Here is a 22,286-nt window from a genome sequence, read left to right on the forward strand (position 1 = left end):
TAAGACGAATCATTAATATATGACTGAAAGTGGAGCCTACTAAAATGGCTGAGTCTTATTGGGGGTTGCATTTAAATACTGCTATGTATTAAGAAATGTCTAAATAATGGACAGAGTTCAGGGGTGCATAATATATCTTGTTATAAAGAGCACCTGCCGAGACCATACTGGCCTATAGTTTAAACATTTTCTACAATTAAAATACCTAAATCTAGAGGCCACCTGTTTCCTGCCTTTGCCTTCCTCAAGTGCCAGAAGTTTTACTGTAAACACAGGTGAGCAAAATAAGATGTTGCCTGATGTTAGGGGACTCGAGGAATTTGCACAACAGCTGAAGTCCCAGCCAGCCACTTTTTGACTCCCAGCCCCTCAATTAAAACTGATGAGAGAAGCAGTATCCTCTCTTCCTCTCCCAGTGGCAAGACGCTTGCATGGGAATTCCCACACCAGGCTGGGACAGCAGCTATCCATCCAGCAGTTTGGATTTGACAGTAACCAGTACCAGATGTTTCAGCAAAGGCATAATAAAATGCAGAGAGTAATTGCAAAGAAAACGACTCAGCTTTCCCAATTTCCCACTGGTTCCTGGGCAATGCACACATCCTGGGACATACTGCATCCCAAGAAACTGCTCCAGCTATTCAGAAATTTGCCAAAAAGCTGTCCAGATGGCAACCCTGAATTCATTGCTGACTGGTAAAATAGAGAGGCTGTGGACTGTCCTTTCTGTAGGACCCTTAAGAGAGCTTGTATTCCCATTTTCATTTTAGTCTAACTGTGAAAAGTAAAGAAAGTAAAACATTTCCAGAAATTCTAAAAAGGTTTTTTCTCTTATAAGGAGACATATTAAAGAAGTGTTGTCAGGTGAGCGGGAGTCTTGAAGGCTGGGAATAGAAACGAAAATACATCTGCAGGCACAGCCTTTCCCCGATGACACTGGCACACCAATTAATACCAGCTGGGAATTAGGTCCTGCTTATTAAGAGTTTCAGTTGCTCTGTTGTTAGCCCCAGATATCAACTGAACAGCGAGTCTAGTAGCCCAGTAAGACACAACTCAGAAAGCTCTGCTTTTGAGTATTTCCAATAGCACCACAGTCCCTGAAAAAGAATCCTCCGCATCAAGAAACACAAGCTGACAAACACGTACTACCTAAACTCTCACCCTTGCAAAAGATTTTGCACAATGCAAGGCTTAGAGTAAAATGAAAACCAGATGACACTTGGGGCTTATCCAGACCAGTGGGCAGGGGCAGTCCTGCGCTCCTCTGCCCCCTGAGCCGGGCAGATGTGAGGCAGCTCTGTTCCAGCAGCAGTGCTGCTGCATCCCTGCCACACCAATGCCGATCCCATCAGCCACGATAAGCAGCCCCCTGGCCAGTCCAAAGGACAGCCCACGCCTGCTCGAACAGGCATATCCTTGGTTTTGCCCACTGGGGTGCCTGAAGCACAGCTCTGGCTGCGCCGGACCAAGGCAGGCGCACCTGCAGCAGGGCAGAGTGCGAACCAAGCAAGGGCATTTTACTTTTTTTTCCTTCTGGTTTCAAACTTCTTTGGAGGACCTGACAATGAACCAAAGTTACAGTTTTGCAGAAATGCACAAGATGTTTATTCAAGTCAACAGAAGTGTACAAATATTTCTGAAAGACAGAAAGGGACGAAACATGTCCTGTTTTCTTAGTGCCTAAAACACAAATGATCCCCATGAACCTAAAAGCAGAACGCTAGCTGGGAAAGCAGAGGAGTTTGACAAGGGTTCAGTTAACTAAAAGCTTGCTATTTATCCCCTTTCTTTTATTTTGACCAGTGAGATGGTTTCATCTGGTAAATTTTAATGCACAAGGGCACTTACTGAAATGAGGTACAGTTATAATACAATAAAAAACTGATTTACAGCATCTCTGCACAGAAACTGGCAGTAGTACCAAAATGATGATAAGCTTTGGGACATGAACAAACACTTACAATTATGCAACTATGTTGAGATCATAAAAAACATCCTCTTCTGAGCAGTTCCTGAGCCAGGGGATAAGGAAAATGACCCCATAGTTAAGGGTTCATAGCACTTTTCAGCAAAGACTATAGCCATCATTCTTACATTGCTATCTTCTCATGTTATGTCACAACTGTTAGAAGGTTAATGATCCACACTCTGAAATCTCAAATAACAGTCCCATCTCTCTTAGCTTGCCCTTTTAAAAAGAGGATTCAAGAGAAAATCAACACCAACTTGCATAGCTCTTGGTGGTGTCTTTAAAATACCAAAGTGTTACATCTTCCTTGCTATCCATTGCTTCTTGCACAGCATTTGAAATCATGTCATAAATTAAAGATTATGAAATAAAGGCTTCAAAATAACTTAACCATTATATTTATCATGGGGAAAATGTTGCACTGAATATTAAATACTTTCCTTAAAGCCATTTGGTTGTACAGAGAGCAACTATGGACATTTAGAAAAGCAAACACAGTTATATTTCCAAAGTGCTACTGAGATTAGAAAATGAGCCTCAGAGGTAAACAATCTTCTCCTCTACTCTGCCTCCACTTTCTTCATCCCTCAAGCTCTCAGGCTGGTGGCTCGGCAGCACTGCATCTATCCGTGGTAGCTGGATGGGTCCCTGGTTTGGAATGCTTGTCTGGGGATGCTGGGTCTGTGATACGTTCAGATCTGTAACACACAAAAGAAGGATACGTCACAATGCAATCTCTGACATGCCTGTGCCATTGGAAAGAACAAATTCTGACTTTTTCATTAGCACCATTTTCTAGTTTGCTGCATATGTCTAGTAAGGAAAACACTACGTATTACAAATTATACTACAGCCTGGTGGAAGGTACCTTACCCAAATTTACTGAAATCTGTTCAAGTCTTTCCACTTTCATACAAGGTATGATCACTGTTACTATTTTTACAGAAAAATTTATACCCGTACTTCACTAGCCAGACACACAATAATGGAAAGTCATAAATGCTGTCAGAGTTGGGCTGGAGGGAAACATACAGCTCATAATTAGTAATTTTATTAGTAATAATACAATTGCAAAATTAATACATTTTCCATCATCACACAGAATTTTGTTTGCAAGCCTTCCTTTTAAGGATGAAGAAGAATCAACTGAGCAAACACAGATACAAGTCTACTTGACTGGCACTTGCAGTTTGTAACAGATGTATAACCCATTAAGCTTTTTCTGCCAAGTTTATCTCTGTTTATTTGCACAAGCTACCTAGTCTATTCTTGTCTCAATCCTTTAAGTGTTACGTGGAGATAATACTTGCACCCAAACACTAAGAAATTATTTCACAAGGATCTTCATTCATTTATATTTCAAATTTTCTCCTGCAAATGCAGAGAATCATGTACTTGTTTTCCAGAATTGAGCTCTGAAGGCTTTTGTGACGATCTGTGCACTACTTTAAAAAAAGAATAACCATGGTTGGGTTTTCTTCCTAGTCAGCTCTCTGCACCACTTCAGGCCATCAGGAACTACACCTTAGTAGCTAGCTTGTCTACATCTGTATTTCTGCAAAGCAATTTTTACCATAAAAACAAGCTGCATAACAAGGGAGCGTGTATCCTCATACCAAGGGATGAGAAAAATCTGCAATTGGCAGACTGCAATACTGTTGGAGAAGTAACTGGAGAAGCCTAATTACAAATTTGAAAAAGCCCAGAAAAAAACATGCAGTTATTTTCCACCATCAATACTGTAATCTTGCCCTCACAGACTCTGCTACTACATCAGGAGGTTTAACTTTTCATTCTTCCCTCTGCAATAAGGATGCTCCAAGAAGAAGGGGAGCTTGGCACCCTTCTCACAGCATGGGTAACGCCAGAAGCAAGCAACTCCAGCACTGGGGTCCTTTGAGCCTTGGTCATTCATGCAGAGTGCTAAAAACACATTTCATGCCTGCTCTGGTCCCCACCTCTCCTTACATGTATTTGCAATGAAAATCTATTATAAAGGAGATATCTGGGGCTTTTTTAACACACCTTGATGCTCTAACCGGTAGCAATTTAAAGTGACAGCTGCCCACATTTGGCATTCCCCTGATGCATGTGGCTTCCACCAGTCTTACTGACTGAAGCAGGAGTTGAAGGCAAAACAAGCTTGCTGGCACCCTGCAAAGCCTAGGCTCTCTGGCTGCTCCCTGCCATGGGGTGTGTGGAGCGGTGGGAGATGATTATGCGACTGGCATGTGGGAACACATCCTATCGCTGCCTCTGCCTTCAGCACCTTCTCCTCTTTGATATTCACACACAGCTGGGGGGGAGCAAACAGGCTTTGGAGCTTCAGCTACCAGCCTAAACAACATCTTTGTTATACCTGCTGCTGAGACCGCAGGGCAGGTGGCAGGGACAAGGTATTTATACATATGCGGTGTTTGGTCATAGTGGGATGACACTGGATATTACAAAAATTAATCCCAAATTCCCTTTCTTTTACCGTTTTACACTGGATTTAAAGGATCAAGTTTTGGTCTTAGTGAAAATCCAGACTAAGTCTTGATTGCAGGTGAGTTATTTGCCGTACATAACATAGAAGGATTTGAGTCCCTAACTTACTCGAACAGCCCTGCTTTGTTAAAGATGACTTTTGCATTTATTTCTTTTTGATAGTCGTGTTAGAGAAAGATTACAACTTGCTGTCTACTTTTCTTTATAGAAACTGGGTACTTCAGTTTTATTTATTTATTAAAAAGAGCCCAGCCACTGAAAGGTCCTCAGCCTCCAAACACTTTTATTTTGGGGTAATTTTACCCACATTAATATTCCTTTTAAGTCCTGTGAGTCTATTCACCTTAACAAAGCTATGTGCATAAGAATACCAGGCAGTAAGCACTTATTTGAAAGATCTGTTTCCAAAGTTTATGAAGTACATAATTGGAGAAGCCTAATTACAAATTTGAAAAAACGCAGAAGAGAAAGAGAAACACCTTACATGCAGTTATTTTCCACCATCAAAACTAAACAGTAATTGCTTCACCAATTAAAACAGTAGCTGTTTCCAAACCATTTCTTGTTAACTGTTACAACTCTAAGCAGCAGAACTGAGCAGTGGAAACTGTCAGTGTTTCAGTGTTCTGCAAAAACAAATCAGATTCTGTCACTATTGAAATAAAGGATTTATGAGTTATCACTAGTTTATCTGCCTTTTTTTTTTTTTTTTTTTTCAGAGTAGGTTGCGTCTGGTGAACCTGAATAGTAAGAGAGCACCCAGGAGGTGAGAGCCCAGCTGCCACTGGGGTGACAAGTGGCTTCTTGGGCTGGAAAGGTTGTGCTTAGTCCAACTGAGGAGGGAAGGGGCTGGTTTTGGCTGCGCTTTGGGTGACACTCGGTACAGGCTCTGCCTAATAAAAGCACAATGTGTTCCCGGGGGCCGACATACCAAGCCTGCTGGCGGGGAGGGTGCCTGCTGTCTCCCTGCCCAGTGCCATGCTGGAAGCAGCCAAGCCAGGAGACCAGCTGGTATCACAGGCGGCAGCGCAATGCACCCCGAGAGCAGCTGCTCGGGGAGGGTGGAAGAACTGCTAGAAACCATAGTAACAGCCCCAGGTGAAGGCAGAGTGGAGAAAGGGGACTGATCCACCAGCCAGCACCAGTTCTTGTTATAAAGAGCAGTGACAGCTGCTGAGAAGCCTCCCCAGAGCTCCCCGGTGCAGCATAGGGAACCTGTTCAGCTCTTGGCCCCAAGCAGAAGAATGGTGGTAGAAATACTCCTCTTTAACTGATCTCCCAAAACAGGGAAGAAACCTCCAGAACCAGCCTTGAAAGCATGAACTGCTGCCTACTAAAAACTCTGACAGCTGAGGATGCTTAAAAAAACCAACAAAACAAACAAAAAAAACCCAAACAGACAAACCAGCCAACAACTATCCATGATCCATGCAGACAGCAAGGTAGAGGAGGGCTGGGGAAGGGGGCTGCTACCAGCAACCAGTGGCGGGGAGGCTTTCCCATGCTTCCCAGGCAGCTGGGGCACCCACAGGAACCTCTCCAGCCCCTCTCCAGGCCCATTCTGTGCTGCGCTACAGCTGACAGTCAGAACTCAGTATGGATCAACAGCCAGGTAAATAAGGACCATTGCCCTTATATGAGCCTCCTTCATTGTAACTCAACCACCAACATCAGCCGCAAAATGAGGTTTGTTTCATCCCCTTTCTTTAAATTCAGCATTTTCTTGTCCTTTCTTCTGCTCTCTCCCAACCTGCCCAGTGATGCGCAGGCAGGCTGTGTTCAGCTCAACAGCGCACCCACCAGACCAGCACCCACATCACCAACATCCAACAAAAGCGCTGCCACTGCCCCTGCCTGCACCCCTCATGCCTGGGCTGCGCTCTGCCCACTGCCTTGCTCCTGCACCCCTTGTACAGAAAGTACAAGCAAAGGTGACTGCACCTGGCCACAGCCCTCCTCCTGCTCATTTACACTTAAGGAACACATGTTTTCTTTCATACTTACACAAGGCTAGAAAATATTCCCAGATTTACAAAACTTTAATGAAGCCGAGCTGTAGCTCAGACCCTTCTGATCATGGGGTCTTCTGTGAGAGTCCCAGGTCCCCACACCCTCCCACTTCTGCAGGAGACAAGGACTGTCGGCATCTCACCCCCAGCCCCTGGAGTTGATGTGCAAACTGAAACACCCTTTAACTGCTTCTCAGTTATGCAAGATTTATTTGTCCTACAACGATCCAGGTAACTCTTTCCTAAAGAGCCAGAGCCAGATCCACAACCACACCATGTATATCCTAGACAAAACTGAACAGCAGACCAGAAAAACCCACTCTTTCGGTGTGGGGCTGGTCACACTCCCCAGCAAAGAGGGACATGCTTGAGGCTGGAGACCAAGTGTTAGGTGGGCTGTGACAGCACTCAACATTTTGGGGCCATGTAATCTATTCAGCCCAGCAATGCCACACTGCAGCACAAAATACCACTTAAGTCCAGCTTTTTCTCCTTTTTATCTCAGCTGAGACTGTACCATTTAATAAAGAACACACAGACATCCCCTGTTGTCTTCCCCACTGATTTTCTCAAAAGGAGTTAGAGGCTGTTTCTAACAAATTCTGGAAAAAAAAAAAATCACAAATGGTCTCATGCACATGGACATATTCTGCCAAACCCAACATGAAAAACAAATCAAATTTTTTTCCCCGTTTTCCATGAGGTTAGCTCCAGTAACATGAGGATAGGTATCAGGAAATTGCAGAGAGACACTCCCCAGAAATAAAAATACTTTTCTAGGCAACCTAAATATAACAATAATGGCACACTGCAGGCCTACAGCTCATGAGGCCACATCTTTCACAGGCATTTTTAAGGGGACCTCAGTTCTCCAAATGGGGTCCGGGTCCAAACTCGGAGAAATGACAGCTCCTGGCTAAAAACATGCTAATGTTGAACTGGAAAGGCAAAAAAGCGGCTTTTCGCATCCTGCCTTACCCTACCTTTCCTGTAGCACTAAGGGACAGGATTAGTGGCATCACATAAACTGCTTTCGAAGTGAAGGACAAAGGAATGGCATTTGTAGGAATCTGAGATCAATACATACTAAAACAAACACAGCCCATGCTCCAGGAGCGGGGAGGAGGGGAAGGCAGGCTACAAAAGCCAAGTAAACAACTCATTAGTCACACTGATTCTCACCTTCTCTCTGCTGTCATAGGATGTAAGCACTTCCACATCAAATAAATGCCAGGGATTTTCTCCTCTCTCTCCACCGGGGATCAGAGCTCTTCAGGTAAACCTGGAGTGCCCTCAGTGATGATTATGGGAAGGATAGGAAGACATTATCAAGGCACTAGGAAACACTCCAGGCAAAAAAAACCCACTCTCAAGTCTTGGTGTTTTTCATAGAAAGCCCTCAGTTTCTCTCCTTCAGCTCTGATCCTAATTTCACAGCATCACAGGATAATTCAAATTGGAAGGGATCTTAAGAGACCACTGGTTCAAACTCCTCCTCAAAGCTGGGTCAGTTCTGAGGTCAGGCCAGGTTGGATATTCTGGGTTTTTTCCCTCCCATCTGTTTACCAAGGGGGAAAAAAAAAAAAAAAAAAAAAAAAAAAAAAGAGGGGGAGGTTTGGGGGGAAGTCACCACAGATTTTGCAGAAACTCCGAACCTACTGCATATATACACTAAACTAATTTGCTGTGACTTTCAAAGATTTGTGTCATATGTTGGCCCTCTTTACAAAATAAAATTTCATTAAATGAAGAGAGATTTGTGCCACTTTTAGTAACAAATATGTTAAAGATTCTCAAAACCATTACTCCTCTGAAAATAATACATAGAGTTAGGTTTTGGTTTTACCATTTATTTATAATGACTGGTACCAAGTTCATCTGGACTGACAGCTGACACATCAATTTCAGGCCAAAGCTATTTGAAATGTCAGAGCTGATGTATTTAATCCCCCACTGGCACTCATGCATAATGCAAAGCACAAGTAGACACCTAAAAACCAGTACTAAGTCTACCGGGTCTGGTATATTCAAAGGAATTCAAGGGTAACAGGCTCTCATTTGCCATTACAGTTCAATAGCAAATGGAAGCCTAACTCCCATGAGCTCCACTGAAAGTCCCCACTGGCAAATCCCATAGCACCTCTTTTTCTCTAATGATGCTCCCAGTGGTTTCCATGCAGATTCATTAGCGACAGCCAATTCCCCAGAGAACTCCAGGCCCCTCCACCTCCATTTCCTCCAGGTGAAAGGCACTACGATCAGTTTTGATTGCTTTTTTCCAGAGCCTACTAAGACTTTCCCAATTTGCAATGGATTTTCCATGCCGCAGGTTCAGTTGTTTATGGAGCTGACGGTTGGTGGGAGAAAGGGAACTGCGCTCAGCACCACAGGACCTGCCGGTGCAGAACAGCCCTTCGCCCTGGAACAGCCAGGACAGCACTGCTGCCACACAGGATCAGACCACTTGGTATAGAAAAGGGGTCTATATAAGCATTGAGGATCCCAGGACAATTCCCAGCAATGTCACTGGGAGTTGAGATTTCAGATGCCATCAAGAAACCAGGCCTTAGCACCTCAGTAAATCTGATTTCACAGTGGAAACTGAATTTGGTACTGGGTCGCAAAAAACACTGGGAAAAATATTTTGACCCTGAAGCTACCAAGTAAAGAGGCACCTAATCTATCTCCCAGCTGACTGAATAAGGCAGTAAATCAATCTGAGAATTTTAATGCTGCTGTTTACTTTTAACCAGCCCAATCCCGTGAAAAAACAGCAGCTGCATTTCTTAAGCAAAGAAAAACCTTCATGAATAAGAGATCTTTTCACAAAAAGCAGATGAGCAATTAGGTTGTAACAGATCCTACATTAATTAGTTTCATCAGCTTTTGGTGCGTGTTTTTTTTGTTGTTGTTGGTACAAGACAGAGAACAGAAAGAATTTAAAGTCTATGATGAGTAAGGTCTGCAATGTAATTCTTCACGTCTTTACTTTGGATTTTTGATCATGGTAAAATTACTGGAAATGCCATTATTCTGCATGTTTCTTTGTTTAGTAGTTGGCTTAGATAAAACAGTGCAATTAAATTTTCAGGTTTTGCCTCATAATTCATTAGAGAAGTTTGGTCTAGAGATTTGGGACCAAATTCTTGGCTAAGACAAAATTTACATTTATTCCACCAAAACTGCTTTATAATGAAGTTCCATAATGGTTCCAACTCATTTATTTGATACTTGTATTAAGGCTCTAGGTTTTGGAGTCATATGATGATGCAGCTGTCTTGTCTTTTATTATAGCCCAGTCAACACACTATTTCTAACACTGTTGTTATCGAAGAAAAGATTTAAAAAACATCTCAAGCTCAGACACTGCCAGTGATACCACTTTAACATCAAGTTCATAGCATGCCCCTAGGTTCAAATAATTTAAAATTTTAACCTACTTACATGGTTATGTTATCAGTTGTGTTGGCTTTAAAGCATGCAGCTTCTGAACTATTTTTGGCATGCTGCTTTTTAATGCATAAGAGAAACTTAAAAATAGGTCTGACTTGGAATTGTAACTTGTCTGTATATTAAGTACCCACAGTCTCACCTTGGCAGGGCATGCTGCCTGCCAGCTGTCTGCTTCTGCTTAATATTAATTTATTTAGGTATGAATTCCCTATTAAATTGTCTTTGTGCTAAGCTTTGAAGCTTTAGATGGTCAATTACAGACATGCACATGGTCCAACAGGTATTCTGCTAACAACGAACACATGTTTTATTGACCTACTTCTTTTCCAGCTCATTAAACACAGCTGCACTCAAATGATCAAGAGAAAATAACCATAAAACCCCAAGAACACCCTTCCTACAAAGGATCCCCAGGAACGTGATCAGCTGCCAGCACTGGGCGGCTGTTCCACCCACCGCAGCTGTGCCCACGCAGGGCACCTCTCCGAGGACAGGGGTGACTCGTCTGTCCGCTGACAACAGCAGCAGCAGCAGCGAAAAGCAGTGGGGAAACCTCTGCAGACTCTTTGTTCAGGTGCCTAATGTGGGTGTATCTGAAGTGGGCTGCAACTGTTTCCCCCGGCCCAGAATCTGCAGAAGATGTTTGGCCAGCAGGCTGAAGTCTAAACAACCTGCGGCCAGTGGCTGGCGCTTCTGCTTGAATGTTTTCTGGAGAAACAGAAATCCCATAAAGTCACAGACCCAAACAGTGTTTCCAAAGACTCAGCAGACAATGAAACCAGCCCCGCTTCCTGCTGACAGCCCGCACATCCCCACACCTCCCTTGACCACCATCCCAATTTTCACACTGCTGGTGCGCAAAACACTGCAGTGAAGCTTCCTCTCCTTCCCTCCCAAACATAGAAATAGCATTAACCCTGAAAAAAAAGTCTCTGGCACATGAATTCATTCCCTTTGAAACAAAAGAGGACATTTACACATCAAAACTATTATTCTGAGCAACCCGTTTCCACAGACAGACATTACTGTGCTGATTAAATTTGCTTCATATTTTATGGATGGTTTGGTTTTGTTTTTTTTTAAACTACAATTTTGCTTTGAAATAAACATTAAATCAAAGACCTTAGCAGACAATTGGCTTAGTTCCCAGCTTTTGGACAGTTTTTCAGGTGCAACGCAAAGGATGAGTACTCTGGGCTTTGGGAAACATTTTCTTGAGTAAAAGAGGGCACAAGTATGTTGTAAAAGTTAAAATAGGAGGTCATTTATAAAACACTCCCAAGACTACTCCTAAGCACCTTGGTTTTCTACAGTAGTTTTCCAACAACAGACCAGATACACCACTTGTTACTTACAAAAACTGATGAGATGAAAACTCAAAGCCAATATACTGAATTGCTGCAGAAGCAAAAAATAAGGCAAAGCACCTGTTTCAAATCAATTACATGCTCATGTTACCCTTTAATAGAAGCTGCTGCTTGTTGATTACTGCAGGAAAAAAATATGGGCATTATTATAAGAGTGAGCATTTGAGAGAAGCCTCTTTCTTATCTGATAGTCACAGAGATACTTGTTCTCTCCTGAGCTCAAAACACAGGAAAATAGTTGCTCATTTTTGAATGCAGTTTGAGTACTAGCACAGCCATTTTTGTTCATTTTTAGACAGTTAGGCAGGAATTACATGCACGGATGTTTTCTTCTTGCAGTCATTGAAAAAAATTGAAAAGTTGCACATTCCCCAAGTTTTACAACATATGCATAGGAAACTTCAGGGTGTGATCAAGTATTTTCAAATGGGTGACCTTTTTAATTGTTTGCTAAACGCTCTGTGAACATAGAACTGCTGTGAAAACAGCGTGCATGAAAGCTAAAGGGAAAACTGTACATCAAAGCCAGAAAACAGCACAATTCTCAAATAACCATGTGCCTCCATCCCTTCAGCCAAGTCTTTTCCTTGAGTGCACAGAATGTACTTGGATCCACTTTTTTTTTGTTCCCACTTCTCTCCGCTATGGGCAACACTGGTCTCACCCTTAAGCCCAGATTCATCACCAACTCCTTCCACCTTGCCTTTACTACAATTGTCTTCGTCTCTGGTGCCGCAGCTGCACTCCTGTAAACCCTGGCTCTGATTTGGTCTGACGCCCTCCGGTGCCTTCCCACCATCCTTGCTTCATGAGCTGCAGCTCTGCACAGGTCTCATCCCACCACTCCAGAGAGCAGGCCACTTCCCCACAGCACAAAAAAAAGGTGACGCAACATTGTAAAACACCCTCCTGCATTCATTTTCACCTTCACTTCCAAACTGCCTCTGTTTCTCAGACCTTCATCCCCTTCCCATTACCACTGTATTGTAATGGCAAGCTGCTCTGCATAGGAGACAGTTTCTCTGCAGTTCTGCTTGTCAGAAGCAACTATCCTGCAATTCTCATCCTCAATTAAAAAAAAAAGAAAAAAATAAATCTCTTTTCATTCCTGCCACCAAATATACCAGTTACCCTGTCTGTCATATATTCTTTAATGCAGAACATGGCCAATGACTTTTAAAGGAACACAGGTTTCTTTGATTTTTCTATGGCAGACCCTAAACAAATACAGTCAAATCAAATTTAATTTTTTACCATTTATGATCCAGCTCTAGATCAAACTTCCAAGACCCACTCAATGAATCTCAGCAGGTGACTGTTGGAAGACTTCCTATTTGATCAAACTAAAAACAGCTTCCATACCAACACCAAGGCTCCTCCACTCTACTGCCCTACTAAAAACTTACACCCGAAGGAAAGTTTTATATAACATCTGGGGAGGCAGAACAAGATACTCCATGAAATCTCCTCTAGCAGTTTGTCTATGGCCAACATAATTTATGTGGAAGGCAATTGGGTGCTCTTGTGATGAATGCCAGTAAAATATAGACAGACAATCTTCCCCAGTTTTTCAATAAATATTTAAGAGCAGATGCTGCTGAGGAGGTTTCACATTACTAAGATTTCATCGCTTTTACACAACATGCTACAGGACATTTCCTGGAATATGTAAAGTATTATACTAAATAATTAAAATGAGATTGTACTTTTCAAAATAAGCCAGACAGATACACTCGGTGATTCAGCTACATGATTTTACAGGGTGTGTTTGCATACTCAGTATCTTGCAAAATTTGATCACCCATAAACAGCTTCTCCCAGCTATTAGGATGCATTATTTATTCACACTTGTGCATCTATTTCAGGCTCTAGCTCCATTACAAAACTTTTACAAAACATTTTTAATGTACTAAAGCAGGGCATGCAGCCAGGTCTCCACCCACAGATCACATTACCTAAGGAAAACACAGACCTCCCAAGGCATCTTCCTGACACCAAACAGCAATTAGAAAGACTTTTGTCTGCTGACTGCTTTTCCTGAAGAATCACCTCTTTCTCTGCAGACTTGCTGTCAGAGTCACAGCTCTGCACAACCCTGAGCTGGAGCTGCTTCATTATATGCGAGTTGTTCAGCAAAAGACCCCCTGCCCAGGGTCTTCTGCTTCTAAACATTCTCCCTTCCCTCCTACATCCCTGAAACCTGTATCTATTGGAACAACCTTACCTATGTAAAGAATAAATCTGCATGTAAAAGATGTGGTCCAAACCATTCCAATTTCATTGGGGCCAGTAATTCCACTGACTTCAAAAACCACTGCACTGAAGTTGCTGGAACCGTAAATATAAGAAAAATTAGAAACTATCATGTTGTTGTTATTTAAGAAGTCTGCAGGCAATGAAACCCTGAGTATGGTGTGCAGATTTACACTAACACCGGTGGTACGTCAAAAGACCGTGATGGACAATCTCTTCACTCCATTCATCACCTTAAAGATACGCACTATTTTTAACTTCCCTCCTAATGAATGAGCTCCAAATGAGAAGATATTAGAAAGAATAAAATCAGACATGCATTACACAGGAAATTCTGTACTACCATTAATGTACAAAATAAAACCAGAACATCATTAACTGCCTAAATTAAAAGGTTATGTAACACTGCTGCATCTACTGTGGTTATGTTCAGAAGTGAGAAAAAGTATTTTGAGATGAGAAAATTAGTAACAGAACTACAAAACCCTAGTGCTGCAGAGCTGAAAAGCAAGTGTTACTTGAAATACACTAATTGCAGATGACATATAATGACATATTTTTTGCTTTGGTATCACACTGCCATGTGATTTAATTCCTTTTGCCATCTGCTTTAAACAAATGGCAGTGTTATTCCCAAGAGGCAAAAAATACTTCCCCTGTGATTCACTTCCACCAAGTATCCTACAGACACTGATGTCTTATGGCAGAGCATGAAACTCGGTGTTCTGTGGTATGGATAGTAGAAAAATTTGCTGTTATCTGTTGCAGAGTTAAAAGTAAGATCGTACTTGCTCTAATAAATTGATGCAATTTTGAGCTTGGGAGATGTGGGTGCTGATGTTACTCAAGCTCCTATCCTTATACCTTTCCATTTCATTTTAATCTCACTATAACTTATGTTGAGCAGTGAATGGGCTCTGTCCTCACCTATGCAGCCATCCATGCTAAGGGTAGAGGGATATACTGAACACAGAAAGGACAATTTGGAATTAATTGTATGTTCTCAATTTGGCATCTACTCAATTAAAAAAAGACAAACAGTTTAACATAGCTCAAAATATCAGATCTGCTCAGGAGGCTCCCTGATAAACTGGGAGCTCCATGGTCATGTCATCCGTTTAAAAAATTTTCCTCCTTCCCTCTTAAGTGAAAGAACAACAGAAAGAATTCGCTCACTGTGAAGGGCAAACTGTGAAAAAATGGCACTATTAAAAATATCGTGAAACACATCAGAAAAACCTCAAAGCAGGCAGAAAAGCATCTTCACATGCCATTCCACAGGTGGTAAGGTGTTGGCCTACCATTGGCTATAAAGGATGCTGTTTATACTGGAGATGTGTAAAGTGTGTGCACGATGGGGCACAATTACGTTCTAGCTCAGACGACGAATGGGTCAGATGTACGCGGAAGGAGTTCATACAGCAACAATAGTACAGAAATTAACTCACAGCGGTCACATATGCAGAACTGTGATGTCTTTTTTTGTGGGAGCTAGTCATTATTTAACAGGTTCCAAGCAATGAAAGCGATCTTATTCAACAAAGTCCCCAATATGGGATCCCATTAACTACCTACACCGCTGGCAGCAGTAGCTATGCTTATTTGAATAAGGCCCTGAGTTACTGAGCTTTGCCACTTGCCAAAATCCTGTGCTGACTTGAAACATGGGGAAACAGCTTGTACACCTTCAAATGGCTTTTTAACATTGTAGTGCAAAGCATATTTCACCTGGTTTTTAATCACACTTGCATCAGCTTCACATTGTATACCTCTTCTGACAGCAACAAATTTGTCTTACACAAATATGAGAATAGAGCCAGGCCCATACAGCACTGTCCTCAGTCTCTCTGATATAAACATATGCAGGTACTTTTATGCAATGCCATTAGGCCATAACCAGCGTTAAAGTAGCTAAAAAATAATGCATTGATCTAAACCTCATCTCAATTACCAATGGGAAACTAAAACAAATCTGATCTACAGTTTTAAAATGGGTTCAATAGAGCAATCACCATTAGCCTTAAGGAATGGGAAGGGAATTTCTTATTAAGAATGAGAAAAAAAAAAAATGGAGTTATAGAATACTACACATTGTTTCTGGGGTTTTTGCTTTTTCTATTGCAAATTACATATTTTACATCTCTAGAAACCACTTTCTTTGATGAAAACCACTATAAATGGATTATTTTGCCAAAATCAAACTGCCTCATTTGCTTATATGCACATATGTACAAATTTCTGTCTTTTAAAAAAGATTAAAATCACATTAGACAAAAGAGAGCCCTATTTTTGCTCCCTGGTTTTGCATTTGGCTGTTTATGGAGATCACAGGTTCTTCTATGATCTCCATAAAGATTTAAACTCTATTTTTCACTACATCGTGAATAAAGATCCTTCATGCTAACACTGCAAATATCTGGGGAAAAAAAACCTCCCACAAGCAAGTTTCAGTGCAGTTTTCCAGGTCTATCACTTTTCAACTCTGTTCCTGTAACTACATCTGAATACAAAAAGAAAGGGTAGTACCAGTGAACAATGCTGTTCACTTCAAAGCTTAAAAGAATTAAAATTGCACTGATTCCTGAAATCAAAGAAGTGAATTCACAGGTAAATCCTTAGGCCTCACTTCAGCTAGTTAACCCAACATGTCAATTAAATGCAAGAGTAATTTATTCAATTCTCAGTCTAGTCTGACACAAAACCTATACTTCCCCTGATTCCTAATTAGCCAAAGTACTTGTCCGCTTTCATGCAGATAATTTCATAACCATTAGTGTAAAGCATTAACACATTTTTCTTTCAATCATATTTTCCTGCTGTTGACTGACACACCTTTTCTAGCGAGTGTACTTGTGCCAGTTTCAGCTTTGTGGGAACTTGCCCCAAGGTCTTTAGTTAAGTTCTCTCCCATACACATAAAACAATGATATATAATCATGATGCTAGCCATATGAAGAGACATATGTCTTACCTTAGAAAATATGAATGGAAAATTATGCACTGGCAGAATGTAGCTATTTCCATTTGACTATATATTTATGAAGTTAAATTGCATAGTACTTAACATACAATGGAATGCAGCATGATTAATCCCTTGACAACATGTTCAGGTGGTGCTTCTCATTAAATAATTTTTTTTTTTTGACAGACCAGGCTTCTTACAGGATGCCTAGTAATTCCAGGAAAATTAATAAAACCCAAGAAACTCCTTTTGTGTACACACAAAACTTATATATGCAAGATCTGGCCATGTATGTATCTGGTACTTGGCTATTTCCAGTAAACCATACTAAGTATTTGTTTCTTAGTTCTATTTTCACTTAGGAACGTTTTTGAAAGATGATTATGAGACTTCTACATAAAGCTAGTTGAAAAATGCAAAGAAATGTCATAAAACATTCATCCACATGAAAATATTGCAAGTTTTAGCTAACTTTCAAATTCCTGCTAGTCTTTCTCTCATTGCATCTCTGTTGGTTCCTTCACAGTGATCAGAACCGACTACATCCTGCAGAGCTGTCAGGAAACGGAGGCACAAGGTCAGAGATCTTCTTAAACTCTGCTAAACTCTCTGGGGAAAAAGCACAGCCAAAAAAAAAAAAAAAAAACACCCAACAGAAAGGAAATCAGCTTCCTTGTATGAAACGTTTGTACTGCTCAGCTTGATTCACATCGCTGAGAAACAAGTGATTTACTTCATTTCCACATGCAGAGCCATTTGCTGGGGCTTCGGATGACATCTGTTTTTCAGGGGGAATTTTAGCATTCCTCTCACTTCCCACTCCCCATACGGTGGCTCCTGATGCATGACAGAAGCAAATCTGAATTGTGCAGACTCATGCACTGCGTGATCAGAGCATATACTTGTCACTGTCCAAATCACAAATGCGGCTGTGGAATGCGATGGCACATCTCTCCGGGGGGAGGCTGCCAGTCCTGCCTGCTCTAGCAATGCGCTGGTGGCTTCACAGCACCATCTGCACCATCAGGATGCTGCAAGGATTTGCTGCACTTTGCCAAAGGTGCCTTGTGACTCAGTCAAGGCATTAACTGCAGGTTTTACAGATATGATTTAGCCAAAGAGACTTATACAAGCCTGGTACTCTACCTCCTAGGCAGACTTTGTAGCCAGTGCTGGTCCTCAAGCTGCTGGGACTGCAACTGGTGCCCTGTTGCCAGAGCAAGATAAGGATGTCTACACAAGATGCAGTGACAGCAACTGTACACAAAGCTGGCCCATTGTAGGTGAAGAGCATCTTGACATGCAGAAGCTCCACCAGCTTATCGTAGAATCAGTGCAATTAAACTGGTACAAGCCACTTTAATTATACCGGACGCTCTCATGTGGGCTCAATAGAAAGTATCCTTGTTAGCTTGCATCTGAACACTTGCCAGTGCAAGCTAATTCACTTCTGAGAGGTTTAAACCCACATACGTGTTTCTTTTCAAATTTGCACTAGCTTAGCTAACCCATTACTAAAATGACAACTTCAGTCAAACTAGAACAAGTTTCACCAGGCTAATTATTTAGGCATTTTTAGAAATATTAATCTCTTTTACTAATCAGCTTGGTTGGCTGATTGTGGTGCTGAGATAGCTTGCCCTACCTTTGATTATAAAATGCTATTTTGGCAATCCATGTACCAAGGACTACTATGGCTGTAGTGGATGTCTGCTTAATGCATTACAAGGAGGACTAAGAAGCAAGTTCCATAATCAAGGTCTTTTTTTTATTTGAACAACTTCAAGATATAATCTAAGACAAGTAAAAACCACTGTAACCTGTGTATGTTTTCAACTTCTGATCCTGCTGCCCACTGGTCTTTACCGTGACCTGACCTGCACGCAGCTGGTGTGAGGACAGAAGTCATCCTACATTGCTACAGAAAAATGGGAGCTTGGACACTGCTCAAGTATTGACTTGCCATGTCTTACCTTAATTTCACAACTGTGAAGGAAAACACCACCAAATGAATTATCTATGACACCAAAAGCATCCCATTGTCCCGTAAGACTTTTAGCTGTTGTTTTTACATGCTCCTCTAGAACTCTCACAATAATGAAATAATAAAAACAGCAAGTCAGATCAAAACTAGCATGGTGCAACATGATAAATAAAACCCAGACAGTTTAGAGTTTGTCATCAGTGCGATTTTAAGTCTTTCAAGGAATTTTCAGTGCAATGCAGTACTCAGTGGCCTCTTCCACTCATTTTGGTAGCCACTGTCAACAACTGCCATGAAATCTATGTATCTCTGGAGGCCCTGGTAAAATACAGGAATAAAGAAAAGTAATACAGGAAGAGCTGCTTTTACTAACATGGAAACTTATTGTCAAAGATTACATTATCCCTTAGAAGTGAAGTAATTTTCTTTCCACATCTACAGAGTCTTTCAAGATACTTTCATTTCATTCTCAGTGAAGGAAGAAGAGGATGTTTGACCACTGATTATTATTTCCAGATGGTCAATCAAAAGCTGTTCTAACCAGAAATCATCAAGTAATGTACATGTTCTAAAACAACCAATAAAATGCACTTGAAACAGCAAGAGTGACTTCATGTCACAAAAAAAAAAAAAATCAAAAAGCACTGGGAAACGATTTGGAGAGAGCAACATTCTGAGTACTGATATGCCGACACAAACAGGGGTTTTGCAGGTTTTTTTCAAAAGTTTTCTGTATTTCTGTTCTGTTCATTTTCTCACCTACCCTCAACAAACTCGCAATGTGGCATGCAATTGTTTTGGCAAAACCTATTGCTTCCATTGGGATAGCGGGACCAACAGTGTGGAATTAGAAGGTAGAGAGGCCAGGCAACTGGGATCCCTGTCCAGGGACACAAGCATTGACAAGATTATTGGAAGAAAAACACAAACGCTCAGCCTTTGGAGACAACTACTGTCAGGCATGAGGGACAGATATCCCTTCAAGGAAGATCTTATGTCTCATCCAAGTAAGTGGACCACCATGTAGAGAGGTATCCAATACCTGAGGGAACTGGCTGTGCGGGAGATGGTTTATTATGATCCAGACAATGTGCGACTACCCACAGACCCAGATGAAGTCCAATGCGCCCGGCCCATGTGGCGGAAGTTTATACGAAGTGCTCCATCATCGCATTCCAATGCACTAGCAGTATTTGACTGGAGAGACGAAGAGGGACCAACTATGGATGACTTGGCTCGCCGACTCCGGCACTATGAAGAAAGTCTCTCTTCTTCCATCGTCGCGGCTGTGGAGAAACTGTCACAAGAAGTCCAACAACTCAAAGAGGACGTGTCCTACTCTCCACCTCCACAGACTAAGGTTTCGGCTATCAGGAGCAAACGGCTCCCTACTCAAGCGAGACAGCATACACCACAGGGGAACCTATGGTATTATCTGCACAACCATGGAGAAGACAAGAGGAAATGGGATGGGAAACCCACCTACGTTCTCAGAGAGCGGGTTTGAGAGTTGGAAGGAAGAATGGCTACAAATCAAGGTTCTTCCAGGAGAAGCGCTGCTCCAGTCTCAGCTAATCAGTTACCCAAACTGCGTAGAAGAGTTAACTTTGCTCTTGATTCTGAGAGGAGAACTTCTGAGTCATACTTACAAGAAGTGAGTAACCAGGATGAGACCGAGGTTCACACAGACCGCACTAACCCCTTCATCGATAATGGATACTATGAGCAGCATTAGAGGGGCCCTGCCTCCAGCCAGGTGGAGGAGAGGGACAACCGTGTTTACTGGACTGTGTGGATTCGATGGCCTGGTACATCTGAACCCCTGGAGTATAAGGATCTGGTGGACACTGGTGCCCAGTGCACCCTGATGCCATCGAATTTCCAAGGAACAGAGCCTATCTGTATTTCAGGAGTGACAGGGGGGGGTCTCAGCAGCTGACTGTGTTGGAGGCTGAGGTGAGCCTAGCTGGAAATGAGTGGCAAAAGCACCCCATTGTGACTGGCCTAGAAGTTCCCTGTATTCTTGGAATAGATTATCTCCAGAGAGGGTATTTTAAGGACCCAAAAGGGTACCGGTGGGCTTTTGGTATAGCTGCCTTGGAGACAGAAGAAATCAAACAGCTGTCCACTCTGCCAGGGCTCTCAGAAGATCCTTCTGCTGTGGGACTACTGAGGGTTGAAGAACAACGGGTTCCAACTGCTACTACAACTGTGCACCGATGGCAATATCGCACCAATAGAGACTCTGTAGTTCCCATCCACCAACTGATTTGTCAACTCAAGAGCCAAGGGGTGATCAGCAAGACTCGCTCACCCTTCAACAGCCCTATATGGCCAGTGTGGAAGTCTAATGGAGAGTGGAGACTGACAGTGGACTATCAGGGCCTGAATGAAGTCACACCACTGCTAAGTGCTGCTGTGCCAGACACGCTACAGCTTCTATATGAATTGGAGTCAAAGGCAGCCAAGCGGTACACCACAATTGATATCGCCAATGCCTTTTTCTCCATCCCTCTGGCAGCAGAGTGCAGGCCACAGTTTGCTTTCACCTGGAGGGGTGTCCAATACACCTGAAACCAACTGTCCCAGGGGTGGAAACACAGCCCCACCATTTGCCATGGACTGATCCATACTGCACTGGAACAGGGTGAAGCTCCAGAACACCTACAATACACTGATGATATCACTGTATAGGGGAATACATCAGAAGAAGTTTTTGAGAAGGGAGATAAAATAGTTAAAATTCTTTTGAGAGCTGGCTTCACCATAAAATGGGGTAAAGTCAAGAGCCCTGCATAAGAGATTCAGTTTTTAGGAACCAAATGGCAAGATGGACATCATCAGATTCCAATGGATGTGATTAATAAAATAACAGCTATGTCTCCACCAACCAGCAGAAAGGCAGCACAAGCTTTCTTGGGTGTGCTAGGCTTCTGGAGAATGCATATTCCAAATTACAGTCAGATCGTAAGCCCTCTTTATCAAGTGACGCGGAAGAAAAATGACTTTTTATGGGGCTCTGAACAAAAGCAAGCTTTTGAACAAATTAAACAAGAAATAGTTCATGCTGCAGCCCTTGGGCTAGGTCGGGCAGGACATGATGTTAAAAATGTCCTCTACACTGCAGCCGGGGAGAATAGCCCTACCTGGAGTCTTTGGCAGAGAGCACCAGGGGAGACCCGGGGTCAAACCCTGGGATTCTGGAGTCGAGGGTATAGAGGATCTGAAGCCCGTTATACTTCAACTGAAAAAGAGATACTGGCAGCATACGAAGGGGTCCGAGCTGCTTCAGAAGTGATTGGTACAGAAGCACAGCTCCTCTTGGCACCCCGACTGCCAGTACTGGGCTGGATGTTCAAAGGGAAGGTCCCCTCAACACATCATGCAACTGATGCTACGTGGAGTAAGTGGGTCGCGCTCATCACACAGCGGGCTCGAATATGAAACACCAACTGCCCAGGAATACTGGAAGTAATCACAAATTGGCCAGAGAACAAAGACTTTGGAATGTCACCAGAGGAAGAGGTGACCCGAGCTGAAGAGGCACCACCATATAATGAACTACCAGATAATGAGAAGCGATATGCCTTATTTACCGATGGGTCCTGTCACATTGTAGGGAAACATCGGAAGTGGAAGGCTGCTGTGTGGAGCCCCGCATGTCGGGTCACAGAAGCTGCTGAAGGAGAAGGCGAATCCAGTCAATTTGCAGAGGTGAAAGCCATCCAGCTGGCCTCAAGTATTGCTGAGCGAGAAAAATGGCCAGTCTTTTATCTCTACACTGATTCATGGATGG

The 22,286-nt window shown here is 42.4% G+C and overlaps 1 protein-coding gene across 8 annotated transcripts in view; it reads right to left on the minus strand.

The window, feature by feature from the left end:
- Positions 1-1,584: 1,584 nt before the first annotated feature.
- The window catches only part of ARHGEF28 (Rho guanine nucleotide exchange factor 28), a 134,257-nt gene continuing 113,555 nt past the window's right edge, over positions 1,585-22,286 (minus strand). For all 8 annotated transcript variants that reach the window (XM_042804848.1, XM_042804847.1, XM_042804846.1 and 5 more), the window contains one exon: positions 1,585-2,670. In XM_042804848.1, coding sequence (XP_042660782.1) covers positions 2,510-2,670 — 161 coding nt within the window. In that variant the 3' untranslated portion in view covers positions 1,585-2,509. The remainder of the gene's footprint in view (positions 2,671-22,286) is intronic.

This window comes from Tyto alba, unplaced genomic scaffold (assembly GCF_018691265.1).
Source record: "Tyto alba isolate M040663 unplaced genomic scaffold, T.alba_DEE_v4.0 Super-Scaffold_42, whole genome shotgun sequence".
Classification (NCBI taxonomy): domain Eukaryota; kingdom Metazoa; phylum Chordata; class Aves; order Strigiformes; family Tytonidae; genus Tyto; species Tyto alba.